The following is a 12391-nucleotide window of genomic DNA, read 5'->3' as shown; positions in this document are numbered from 1 at the left end:
AAGATGAAAATCTTGAGCCTGCTCTTGAGCCTGCTGACAACCATCAGCATCCTCGACCCGCTTCTCCAGAGCTTTCTGAAGGAAAGGGTCCACATCGGGGCTTTCAAAATGTTACCAGTCATCTGACAGTTCTTGCTCAATTCATATACAAATCATGAGCGGGTGAAGGCTAGCTCTTTCAGTGTTACATGGTAGCCAGTGGCTATCCTTCATCGGTCTGGTGGCCCAGCTGGCCACTCAGAGCCAGCGGCCCACCAGCAAGCATCAGGAACCCTTCTGGCCACTAGAGACGGCAGCCTCCAGAAACCCTCCGTCACTCTGCCATTCTCTGCTGCTAGCCGCCCTCAGTGCTGCCCTAGGCACCAGCAGCCTTTGGTCTTACCAGTTCCTAGTTCACCCGCTCATCCTGCTCTACTCAAGAGAGAAATCACAAATATTCAAAACTATGGCACTGGAAGAGGCTTTATTGGAACTTGTGCTGCAGCAGCAGGTAGAAGAGCAGACGGACTGTACCTCTAAGGCTTATGTAGGGAAAAACCGGCAGGTCGTATGTGCAGTGCTAGACGTGCTGTTTGGTCATGAGAAAGGGAGGAGCCCCTGCAGGACGTAGGGGAGAGGGCTACGGACAGCCAGATCACCCAGAGAAGGTGCAGGGTGGAGTCCCCGGGGCTTTCTCCCACCGAAGCAAATGTCTCCCGGAGAAGCCCTTGGCACCCAGGTTGCGATGCATTGCTGCTGCTGTTGGTGTCGGCGTCTTTAGTGCGTGTCTGTGATACAATACAGGGATGCCCACTTTGCAGAACGCACATACAACATATCCTGACCGTTTCCCATCCCATTTCCCTCTCCTGCTCTGGCCTGCATTCCCGTCCCCAACAGCTACCTTCTAGTTTCCTATCGTCTCTCCCACTCACAGCATTTGGGGCAACCACAGAGGAGGAAGGAAAAGTAGCTCTTAGGGAGCGTGGGGGTCCTCTCCTGTCTCTGGGCCAAGAAGCTGGAATACAGACCACTCCCCGGGCAGTGCCAACCTTGGCAGAGAAAACAGAGGATGCCCAGATAAACAAAATCCTTTAGTGTACGTGTGGGGCAGAGGTAATAAAAAGTGCTCACTGTCTATGAACTTTGTAGTTAACTGAGCAGCCCCCATTTTATCTGTCCTGCTTACATCCCAGGTGCTGGCAGAGGAGAAACTCTTCTGCAATTGGTTTTCTTTTTTCCATTTTTCCGTTTCCACATTTTAAATTGTTAACCCCAATTTTCACAGCCTCATCATTTGCAGAAGCAAATGAAAACAGCAAGCGTCCCTGGCCTGCCCGCCACCCACCGCAGGACCCTGAGGCTCTCGCTGCCACAGCCCCTCCTGGTGCTGTCTTAGTCCTCTGGTTCAGGGCCCACTGTCCTCCAGGCCACATGATGGCAGCCGTGGGCCGGGAGCCATGAGGCCGCGGCTGGGCCCTGGCGCCCTCTGCCGGTGAGGTCCAGATAACAGACAGGGGAGAGGCCCAAAGACTGGGCTCTGGGGCTGGTCCACACTTCTGTGTCCTCCTGGCCTCATCCGCTGTCCTCCTCAGGAGCTCTGCCTGGTTTTGTGTGCGCCACGTGAGCAGATGATGAGCGGCCCCATGCCCCGCCTGGTTGTGCGCTGACCAACAGCTCCTCCAAATGCGAGGCAGCCAGCCGTGAGAAAGTGTGCCACTCCCTGGGATCACGGTCACCCCACACCATGTGGCAGGCAGAGCCTCTGCGAAACCCCTCCCTTGGACTGGCAGAGGAACCCGGCCACGTAAACCTCCTGCCCTCACCCCAGAGGTGTCTTGGCCAGGCTGCAGGGACCCTGCTATGGTTTAATCTAAAAGGTCCCCCAGACCTCAAGTCAGAGGTGGGCGCGGGGAAGGGGGCGGCCCCTGGGGCTGCGCTCGGGGTGGGCGCGCCTGTCCCGTGTCCCCTTCTCTCCTGGCTTCCTGCCTGCCAGGGCCTCAGTGGTTCCTTCCCGTGCGGATCTGCCTGGAGCCAGCTAACCAAGGGCTGAAGCCTGTGAAAACCACAGGCCAAAAGAAACTCTCCTTGAATTTCCAGGTGTCACGCGTTTGGTCCCAGTTGCAAGACTCTGCCTGACACAGGCTCCCTTTAAGGGAGGGCGGTTCACCCGTTTTACATCGCCCCCCAGGCAAGGGGAGGTCTGTCTCAGAGGCGTCAGCACCAGGCGATGAGCAGCGCCCATCAACAGTAGCAGAATCAAGGTGGAGGGGCTGAGGGGGCCACGAGGGGCTTCCCTGGGTCAAGGGAAAAGAGAATGTTTTTAAAATAAAGACACTTTATTTACAGATAATACAAAATAAACCACAAGACGAACTACTTTGCAGAGGGAGGAATGACCCCCACAGTAACCACCCTTCCCGTCCCAGAGTAACTCATATAAAAAATTTAAAAGGCCCGAGGAGCGGGGGAGGGACAGGGCTGGAAGCACCTTTGCTGACTGGGGATCAGGGCCCACGCTCTTCAACCACCCCTTTCCAGAGCACAGGGACCCTGGCTCTTCCCCTCTGACCCCCAGGCCTAGCAAGCAGGGGTTACAGCTGGCGGGGTAAGGACAGCGGCTCCCCAGCTAAGGACCTGACTGCTGACTTGGAAGGGGCAGGTGGGCGGGTGGGTACGACCTTGAGGGCAGGCGTGGGGTCGTGTTATTGCAGTGCTCCAGCCGACTTCCTCCCGGCCGTGGACTTGGGTCTGCGCCGGTTTCCAGGGAGCAGCCGCGTCAGGGCAGGAATGCGGTGTCTTCAAAGCGACGATGTCGTTGAGTCCACCACTTCTCGGCCATTGCAGACCGTGGGGACAAACTGGGAGCCAGATCCTAGGGAAGGGAAGCCGGAGGTCAGGGCTGACCCGCGGTCCTCCGTGGGAGGCGGGCAGTAGGGGAAGGAGGACTGTGGAGGGAAGTGCTTCCCCCTGTGCCCCCTGGTCAGATCCAGGGACATTCCGAGGACACCTCACCCCAGACAAGGAACCTCAGCCACCTGAGGAGAGGGCCAGGCCTGGCAACCTGGAACGGACGGGCTCCCAGGCAGTGGTGTGCCGAGGGTGCTGACCTTGGCCAAGACTGGAGCTGGCCCTGGTGGCGGCACTGCCAAAGCGGCTGGTGGGTGCCCGGTGGCTCACCACATTCTTCTGCGGCTGGAAGAGGATGATGTGCAGCTTCGGCGCGAAGAGGCAGCCCAGCACCACGGAGCCGCTGAGACTGACCGACACGCACATGGTGGTGGTCTGAACCTGCAGGGGGCGAGTGCGTGTTTATCCCAAAGGCCTGGCCCCGCCACCAAGGCCCCCTTCCCGGGCTGTAGGGAAGAGAATTCCTCATCCACTGGGCCTTGGTCCGTTTGCCAAGCCCCAAAGGATTCCTAGAAGGATGGGCACAGTCCCAGCGTCAGCCCCGATGGACTGTTTTCCCAGGGACACCAAAGTTCCAGCTGCGGAAGTGCACGTGCGGGGGTGCGTGTAAGCACAGGGGTGTGTGCGTGTGTAAGGGGTACAGGCATGGAGCACACGCATGTAGATGCACGCATGTCTGTGTGGGTGCATCTGTGTGTAACGGAGCATGCAGACAGGTGTGCAAGTGTCTGGAGAGAGGTGTGGGATGTAGGGACATGGATGTACACATAGGCAGGAGATGTGTTTGTACCAAGTATGCTGGAATGTGTGCTGCGCACACGTGTGCATGCGGGGACCTGCCTGTCTACACATGTATAGGTGTATGTTTGTGCCCAAGTGTGTACCTGCGTGTATGGTTAAACACTGCGTGTGTGGGCCACGGGTGAGTCCTTAGCTGTCTGTGACTGGTAAGGAAATGTAAATCATATGCAAATGCGGACTGAGTCAGAGCAGATTCCCTCTCCAGCCCTGGCCTCCACCACCCGAGCAGGTGGCCCAGCAGGTGCCAGCGGAGCAGCTAAGCGTGGTGATCCCTGGCTCATCAGCGCCTTGCCACCTCTGTCCCGGGAAAAGGGTCTTTGCCAGGGCCTTTCCACGATTTTTCTGCTCCTTCAAGTGTTAGGGCTGTCAGCTCCATCTTCCTCTGCGGGACCAAGCTGAGTGGCCTTGAGCCCGGGACTGCCCGTCCTGTTTCTTCATCAGTAAAAGGGGAGAGCGGTGGAGCTCACTCCAGAGAACGCGGATTAACCCAGACGACCCTCATCATTCCAAGCTCAGCTTAACAGCGCCCTCCTCAGAGAGGCCTCTCCTGGACACCCCGTCCGAAGTAGCCATTGCCCCTTGCAGCTGAGGACCCCCGCTGACACACCCAGCGCCCGCTTTCGCCTGGAAGCAACTGGCTGAGCACAGTGTTCACCGCTGTGGCCTTCCTCACACCTGCACCCGCATTTCCTCGCCCTGCTCCGCTCCACCTTTCATCTGTCCACTTCCTCTCCCGCCAGCTGCTCAGCGGAGCAACGCAAGGCCCCCGTCCGCTGGGACACACTGCTGCACTCCCGTTTCCTCCCAGACGCAGGGGTGACATCTAAGTCCCGACATTCCTCTTATCTCTCTCTAACTTGGGCTCCCCTGTCCCCGGGCATTGCCCCAAGCCCTGCTCAGCGCTCTCAGCTTCCCCCAGGGTGCACACAAGCTGTGAGTCCAAGTGAGCATTTAACCTCTGAGAGCATCAGCTATGGATGGGTGAAGTGCGACACCCGGACAGCAAGGGTCCAGGCCCCGCCTCCCTGCTCTGCGGCCGGTGGCTTACCCGGTAGTCACTGGAGGTGACGTAGAAGATGGGCAGGAAGGCCAACCAGATGATGCAGGTGGTGTACATGGTGAAGCCGATGAACTTGGCCTCGTTGAAGTTCTCGGGGCACTTGCGGGTCTTGAAGGCGTACAGCGTGCAGAGCGCGATGAGGAGCACGTTGTAGGCCAGCGAACCGAGCATGCTCGCGTCGCGGTGGTTGCAGCGCAGCGTCACCACCTCCCGCCGTTCAGGAGCCGTCTCCTTGCCGGTGCCCGGCGCCTCCACCACCAGCCAGGCAGCCACGATGAGCAGCTGGCCCGAGATAAGTGCCAGGCAGATAGCCACCTGCGAGGCAGGGCTGATGAAGCGCGGCCGCTGGGCCCCCTCCCGGGCGCCGCCGAAGATGCGCGCGATGCGGTTGGTCTTGGTGAGCAGGGCTGAGTAGCAGACGGAGAAGGCAGTGCCCAAACCGAGGCGCCGTAAGGTGCACACGGCCGTGGACGGCTTGGCGATGAAGATGAACGTCATGCAGTAGCAGAGGAAAACACCAGCCAGCAGGATGTAGCAGAGCTCCCGGCCAGAGGCCTTCACCACAGGCGTGGCATTGTGCCTCACAAAGACACCCAGCACAAAGAGGGTGGCCAGGGCACCCAGGCAGGCAATGGTGACAGGCCCCACGGCCCAGGCGTCGCCCCAACGGATGTACTCCTGCGGCAGCTCAAAGCAGCCAGTCAGGCTGGCGTTGGGCCAGTAGCCCAGCCCGCAGTCGGCACAGGTGAACTCGTCCAGCCTGTACTCGTAGGGCTGGCAGGGGATGCAGAGCCAGCAGCACACCTCACCCGGCTGCACGCTCTTCACCTCGTTCTGGAGGCAGGGCTCGCTGCAGCGGGAGGCAGGCAGGGCACCGGCCGCGGGGGTGGCCCAGGGGATGAGGCTGGTGTCCAGGCTCAGGCCTTCTGCCCAGTAGCCCACCTTCTGGTAGCGGTAGCGCCCACTGCCCGCCCGCAGGTAGGTGAAGATGTTGTAGCGGCCAATGCCATCGCCAAAGCGGTCGAAGCGCACCTCGTTGTCCGTGTCGGCGGGGCGGAAGGGGGCTGGGGTGGAGAGGGAGGGGAGAAAGGTGGGAGCAGCGGGTCACCCTGACGTGACCGCGACCCTCACGCTCACACAGAGCCACGGCCGCCGCCAGCTCCTCTAACCTCCCCCCAAGCCAGCGCCCATCCTGACCCCAGCCTGCCTTCCCTTCCCTTCCTTCCTTGCTTTTCTGTCTTCTTTCCTTTTCTCTCCCATCCTTGCTTTCACTCATCTCTTTTTTAGCAAGTATTGGGGAATCAAACCCAGAGTGCTGGAGCTACGGCCCCAGCTCCTTTATTTTGAGGGAGGGTCTTGCTAAATTGCCCAGATGGGACTCAGACTAGCCATCCTCCTGCTTCTGCTTCCCTCACTGCTGGAATTCCAGGCACGGGCCAATAGTGGCCAAAAGTGGCCCAGCTCTGGCCATTTTTCTAAAAGTGAAGTTACAACAAATTTTTACTCCTAAACTCCAAGATCAGCCCCAGCCTAAGCCTCCAATGTAACCCAGCCTTGAAGTCGAGGCCTGTACCAATCCCCAACCATGACCCACCAAACTCAAGCTTACCTAGTCTCTGACACGGTCTAACCCAGCCCCAGACCCTCACGTTATCACAGCACACACCTCAGCCCGCTCTGCAGACCTGACGTCCTACTACTGTACTTCTACCGACAGCGACCCCGGCCCTAGCCACCACCAGCCCTAACCTAATCCCTGCAGTACTCACCGGCAACCGCGGCCTTCCACGGAGTGGTCACAGCCACTCCCCACCCCAACTCCATCGCTGGCAAACCCACACCGCCCGGCCAGGCTCAGCAGCCAGGACTACAGCCACGTCCAGTCCCGGTGAGAGCTCAGGGTCAGGCAGGAGATGACACTAAGGCTCCATGGGGGAGGGAGCACCCTGGACTCCAACCCAAGTCCCACCAAAGCCCCTGTTACTCCCACCCAGCCTCAAAGTTCTCAATGTCGAACTCGAGCCCAACCCTAAACTCTCCCTAAGCCCAGCCCTAGCATCAATTTAATCACACCTCAGACTCAAACCCTAACCCCCACGCTGGTTCTCTAGCTCTGAGTGCCAATCTTACTGGAATTGCAGTCAGCACAGGTTCCACAGCTTCAGTCGGCTCAACTCCGAATCCAGTGTTTTCTTCAGTTTAGGGTCTAGCCACGTAGTTCAGACTGTGCTTTAACTCACTACGCTGGCCTAGAACTGACAACCCACCTGCCTCAGCCTCCTGAGTGCTGGGAATACTGGTGTGCACCACCATGCCCAGTCAAAAACATTGTTTAAAAAATTATTTAGACTGCAGTGCTTGGATCTATACCTAACATGCACAGACTTATTTTCTTGTCATTATTCCCCGAACAATACAATGCAGCAACTATTTACAAAGCGCTTACATTGTATTAGATACAATAATCTAGAGATGATTTAAAGTATATGGGAAGACAGGAGAAGGATATATGCAAATAAGCCATTCATATAGGGGATGAGCCTCCTCAAACTGTATCCATGGGGGCCCTAGAAACAATCTCCATGGATACTGAGGACAACAGTCCTGTTGGTCCCACCCTGTGCCAGGGCTTCCAGGCTCTGCCGGTCAGGCAGCCTCCCCCACTGCCCCGCAAGTCTTGCTGAAGCTAATGATGATTCTGAAACACTTATTCTTAAGATGGACAGTTTAACTTTTGATTTGAGGGTAGTATGGATGGAAAATCAGGGGCAGATTTTCCCTAAGCAGCGTTTCATCTGACGCTGGCCCTCAGCTCACCCTGATTGGGACTCCTGCTGCCTGAGAACAGGCCTGTGACCCCTGGCCTCTGCTCTCAGCAAGAGGAGTCAGGAGAAAGAGGGCCAGGCCCAAGGAACCAGAAACCCCAGCAGCAAGACCAGGCCAGACACTACCCTCTGGAAGGGGCTCAGGAAGCAGAACCGCAGGCCAGGAGTCTGCTCTGCCTAACAGTCCCTGTCCTGGCTCTGACACCAACACCCCGCTGGAGTCCTTTACTTGTGCTATGTTCCACTTCTCACCCAAGGAATGGAACGTGAAGGCCTGCCCCCCTATCTCGGAGGGCCAGCGGCTGGCGGACACCGCCCAGCTCTATTACCGTCAAACTTGACGTTGAGCACGAAGTCCTTGTAGAGGCGGCGCCCGTTGACAGGTCGCATGGCATCGCAGAGGCGGGTGGTGTTCGGGCAGAGGGTATGGTGCATGTTGTGCAGTGCATGGGCCATGGCATACACTGCATTGACCACAAACACGATCTTGGACTCCTGCTCAAAGGGCACGGCCTGCAGGGAGTGGGCAGCACAGTCTCGCTGCCGGAAGCTGCAGCGGAATCTCTGCTCCCAGAACTCACGGAACCAGGGGTTCCGGCTGTTGTTCCAGGGGTCCAAGCTCCGGAAGTAGGAGGCAAAGTCGCCGATGGGGTAGGAGGCCAGCTCAATGGTGATGGCACCCTCGGCTGCCCCCTCGCTGCCTTCCACAACGCTCTCCAGGGCCCCCCAGCCGTCACTGGCCACCCAGGTGAAGCTGGCGTTGAGGCGCTGGCTGGCAGCAAGCAGCTCACGGGCATCCTCAGAGCGGGTAAAGAGGACGGCAACACGGGCACTGGGTTTCTGCAGCAGGGCTCGCACCACCCCCTCGAAGGCAGCACGGCTCATGGCGCGGCCCACCTTCTCCGAGGTGGCCACGCAGATGTTGCGGGCACGGGCCTCCATCTCAAAGGCTTCGATCCCCGTCTCGCCGTAGTCACCCTCAGAAGCCACAGTGGACACGTAGGTCCAGTTGAAGAAGCGGAGGATCTCGGCCATGGCCTTGGCCTGGAAGAAGTCCGGGGGCACCGTGCGGGCAAAGTAGTCGTAGCGAGACTTGTCGCTCAGCTTGGCACTGGTGGAGGCGTAGCTGATCTGTGGGATCTGAAACAGCCGCAGAAGGTTGGCCACCTGGTGGGGGAGTGGGTAGAGAGGGCAAAGGTCAGAGAGCAGGTCAAACAGTCGCGACAGACAGCTCAGCCTCCCACCTCCAGCAAAGCTGGGGATCGAGTGTCCACAGGTGCCCCGTCCCTCTCTACAGGCCCTCATCTGCTCTTGTGCAGTCTCTTCCCGAGAGCTGAGGCCGCAAGAACAGCACCACGCCCTGAGGTCCTGAACCAGACGCACGGCAGGGGAGCCAGGCAAGGCCTGGGCCGGACGGAAGCTGCCCTTGGCTGCACCGGGGGCAGAGGAAGCTCTCGGTGGTGTCTGGGGTGCCAAGGCTCTCACGTTCTGACCCTGCTTGGACGTGGGAAACACTTCTCAGCATCCGTCCTGATGGAATGAGGGGAAAGAGGGAAAAGGCTCCCAGGAAGAAAGACACAGACCCAGAAACCCAGAGGAAGGAGCTGGGCAAGAGCTGGGACCCAGTCACGGAGCCAGAGAGTCCCTCCCGAGCCAAGGCACTGAGCCGTGCCCAAGGTGCAAACAGCTGGTGAACAGCAAAGGGAAGCAGGCTGGGCCAGCGTCTGCTGGAGCGCGGCAACAGGACCCTCTGCTGACCCCTTGTGGGGGAGGTGGGGATTCACTCGTGCCCTCAAATCCTACAGCCCCTGAAGACCCTGGGGAGCTTCCCCCCAACCCTAGGCACGTTCTGCTTCTTTTCCTCTTGGGTCCTCCACCTCGGTCTTCTCTGGCCATCCCTGGCTTCTATTTGTCCACCCATCTCCAATCCAGGGAGAGACAGTCAGACAGGCTGGGCTGAGAGTTCTGACTTCAGGTCTCCCCTTTGTCACCATGGTGACTTGCGATCTGCTTTTCTCTGAGCCCCAATCTCCTCATCTATAGAATGGGTTAGTAACGCAGCAGCTAATACTGAGCGTGCATTATGACCTGCCAGGCCCTCTGATACGTGCTTTGAATGTATTCTCATTAAATTTTCACTACAAACCCCAATTTTATAAAATGGGATAAAATTGAATCCCATTTTATGAGGAAATAATCTGCCCAGAGTCATGCAGTTAGTACATGGGGGAGCAGGATCCACACCCACAGGCTGAGCGTAGAAGCCTGGCTGTTAAGCCTTTCAGGTTAACACCAGGGCGCGCGTGCATGTGTGTGTGTGTGTGCGTGTGTCAGGAGTGCGATGTTTCTTGTTTGCTGTTTTCCTACATGAGTTTCTCCTACACGACCTCTAGAAATCACTGGGTGACAGGGCATTTTCTTCTTCTTCTGTAAAAAGGCACTGAAAGGAAGCTGTCGGTCGGTCCCCTTTCTGTGCATGGTACCTGGAGCCCCGCACAGCACGAGCTCTGGGGCACCACCCTGGCCTCTGTCCCCAGAGCCCTTCTGAGCGGCTTCCACGTACCTGGATGGAGACGTCACTGTAGGAGCCACCGATGACACCAGTGATAGCGGTGGGAGCATCGCCCTGGGTAGCGTAAGACCCGTCAGGGCAGACGTGGCGTGAGCCGTCAGCACCCCGACTGAGCGAGGCGCGCACAAAGTCCAGCGCCTGCTCCAGGGCGTGTGTGTCCTTGGAGCAGCTGTCCAGGATGTGTGCACCTAGGCGCACGCCAGGCAGCAGGTGAGGGTCTTGGTTGATGCGGTCCAGCGCGAAAAGCATGGCTTCCAGGCGCTGGATGCCCCGGTGCTCATTGACGGGACCGCAGTCCTCTGCGGGGCCACCCTTCTGGTGCACCGGGAACAGCCCACCCAGTACCAGGTCACCCTCCAGGGTCAGCACCTTCTTGGCCGGGCCCTCAGCCACAGCGCCCCGCAGCAGCAGCAGCAGGAGCCCAAGCAGCGATCCCATGGCCCCAAGGGGGATAGACGGGTCCAGCAGACCTGGGTCTCCAGGGGATGAGGGCAGAAGCAGTGAAGGCAGAAAGAAAAGGGAGCAGGGACCAGGAAAGGACAGGCAGGAGGAGAGATGAGAAAGCAGCCGGCTCCTGCAGAGACAGACAGGGAAAGTGGGACCTGAGAGCAGCCGCCCCCCCATGTTCCCCTTCTGACTTCCCCTTCAGAAGCTTCCCCTTCTGACTCCACCTCTCCCCACACACCTTTCCCAGGTGCCCAGGAGCCATGCAGAGGGGAGTATCACTCTGCTGAGAAGTTCCTGGGACTCGCTCCTCTGGCTCTCAGCCCCGCCCTTATCGGGGTGGAGATGGGCCCTACGCATCCACCAAGCTCAGCAGAGGGGAGGGAGGCAGGGAGTGGAAGCCCGGCAGAGGACAGGAGACTCCAGCAATGCCAAGCCCAGGGAAAGCTGAAGGGTGTCCAAGACCCTGCGCAAACCTCACAGAACCCCGGGCCTATACCTGAAGCAGAAGCCACGTCGGAGTTACAAACTCCGAGTTCTAGTCCCCATCCCGAGCCCCGGATCTCAGAGAGGAAGCACGGCTGTCGGGGTGTTTGCCGGAGAAGAGGAGGAGTCCATAGAGGACCGTCTCCAGCCGTGGAGCCCGAAGCCCAGCCAAACACCCAAAGGCCTTGCAAGCCCTCGCGTTCCTGAAAGCCGTCTCCGGAGTCTCCTGTGAAGGGACCCTGAAGCAGCAAGCCAAGGAGGCTGGCCCCAAGGAAGGCCCCCGTGGCTACAGGCTCTAAGTCAGCAGGGAAAGCAAGTGTGAACACACACGTGTCGTGGGTGGGGACACGTCCTGGGCTGGAACCCTCCAACACGGCTGAGGGTGTGCTCTGGCCGCCCCAGCTCTGAAGTGCAGTGGGAGACTTTGAGCTGTTTCCTCCTCACTCCAAACGGCAGGGCAAGTCACTGTCTCTGGACTCCTCATCCTCAGCCTCAGGGCCCTGTCCATCCTGACCCTGGCCCTCCGCCCCGCCTTCACTCTGCACCTGATCATCTGGACCTCAGCTGCTTCCCAAACATCCACGCCACACACGCTCTGACAGCCACGCAGCTGAGAAAAGCTGGAAGGAGGAGGTACATCTTCCCTCAGAGCAGGAAAGGAAACTGAGGCGGAAGGGGACAGCGGAGAGTCCAAGGACCCCGTGTCCCGGCCACAGAGAGATGGGGCTGCTGGCTTCCCCCTCAGCTGCCCAGACCTCCCGCTGGCGCCTGGGCAGGGACCCCGGGGTCCTGTAGAAAGCCGAGCGCGGTGTCTAACGGGAGAGAGCGGCGGGGCTGAGACCAGCGCAGGTGGGGCAGGGACCCAGGTGAGGCAAGCGCGGGGGAGGCCCCGAGGGAAGCTCCGCTGCCCGACCAGGACAGAAGCCCGGCGGGCAGCCAGGGTGCAGGGCCACGAAATGTGGTCGGGGCAAGCAAGCCGGGGCGGCTGAGACAAAGACGGAGGCACAGGCAGAAGGACCCGAGGACGCCGGAGCGCGATGCAGGGCGTGCGCTCTCCGGGGAGAGCAAGGCGGGACGCCCCGGGCTGTCTTCCCGCTTCCCCGAGCTCCCGGAGCCGTCCGGACGCCCCGGCCTGGGTGCCCCGGGACTCGAGGGCCTGCGGGGACCCGGGACGTGGGGCCAGGGCCAGGAGGGCCGGCAGCGGCCGCGGCCCCAGGGCTCACCCTACCTGGCAGCTCCAGCACGGAGAAATCGAGCGGAGCAGGAGGGGCGCGGGCGCCCGGCGCTCTCTGGCTGGCTGGCCGGCTCTGAGCC

The 12391-nt window shown here is 59.6% G+C and overlaps 1 protein-coding gene across 3 annotated transcripts; it reads right to left on the bottom strand.

Annotated features, from left to right (window-relative positions):
• Positions 1-458: 458 nt before the first annotated feature.
• Grm2 (glutamate receptor, metabotropic 2) lies at positions 459-12379 on the bottom strand. Of its 3 annotated transcripts, none has more exons than XM_013507564.1 (6): positions 12306-12379; positions 10139-10721; positions 7905-8742; positions 4739-5814; positions 3090-3270; positions 459-2854 (listed from the first exon to the last, which is right to left on the bottom strand). In XM_013507564.1, exons 2-6 carry the CDS (start codon positions 10583-10585, stop codon positions 2781-2783), a joined length of 2616 nt encoding a protein of 871 aa, XP_013363018.1. In that variant the 5' UTR covers positions 10586-10721; positions 12306-12379; the 3' UTR covers positions 459-2780. The 3 variants fall into 3 exon arrangements, with proteins under 3 accessions (XP_013363018.1, XP_005410378.1, XP_005410377.1); XM_005410321.2 differs by having other exon boundaries at positions 10139-10623; positions 12306-12353; XM_005410320.2 differs by lacking the exon at positions 12306-12379 and having other exon boundaries at positions 10139-11094.
• Between the last annotated feature and the right edge of the window lie 12 nt (positions 12380-12391).

The sequence above is a fragment of the Chinchilla lanigera genome, unplaced genomic scaffold (assembly GCF_000276665.1).
Source record: "Chinchilla lanigera isolate Chin_1 unplaced genomic scaffold, ChiLan1.0 scaffold00131, whole genome shotgun sequence".
In the NCBI taxonomy this organism is placed as follows: Eukaryota; Metazoa; Chordata; class Mammalia; order Rodentia; family Chinchillidae; genus Chinchilla; species Chinchilla lanigera.
Note: the sequence above shows the minus strand (reverse complement) of the source record. Positions and strands in the feature narration are given on the sequence as shown.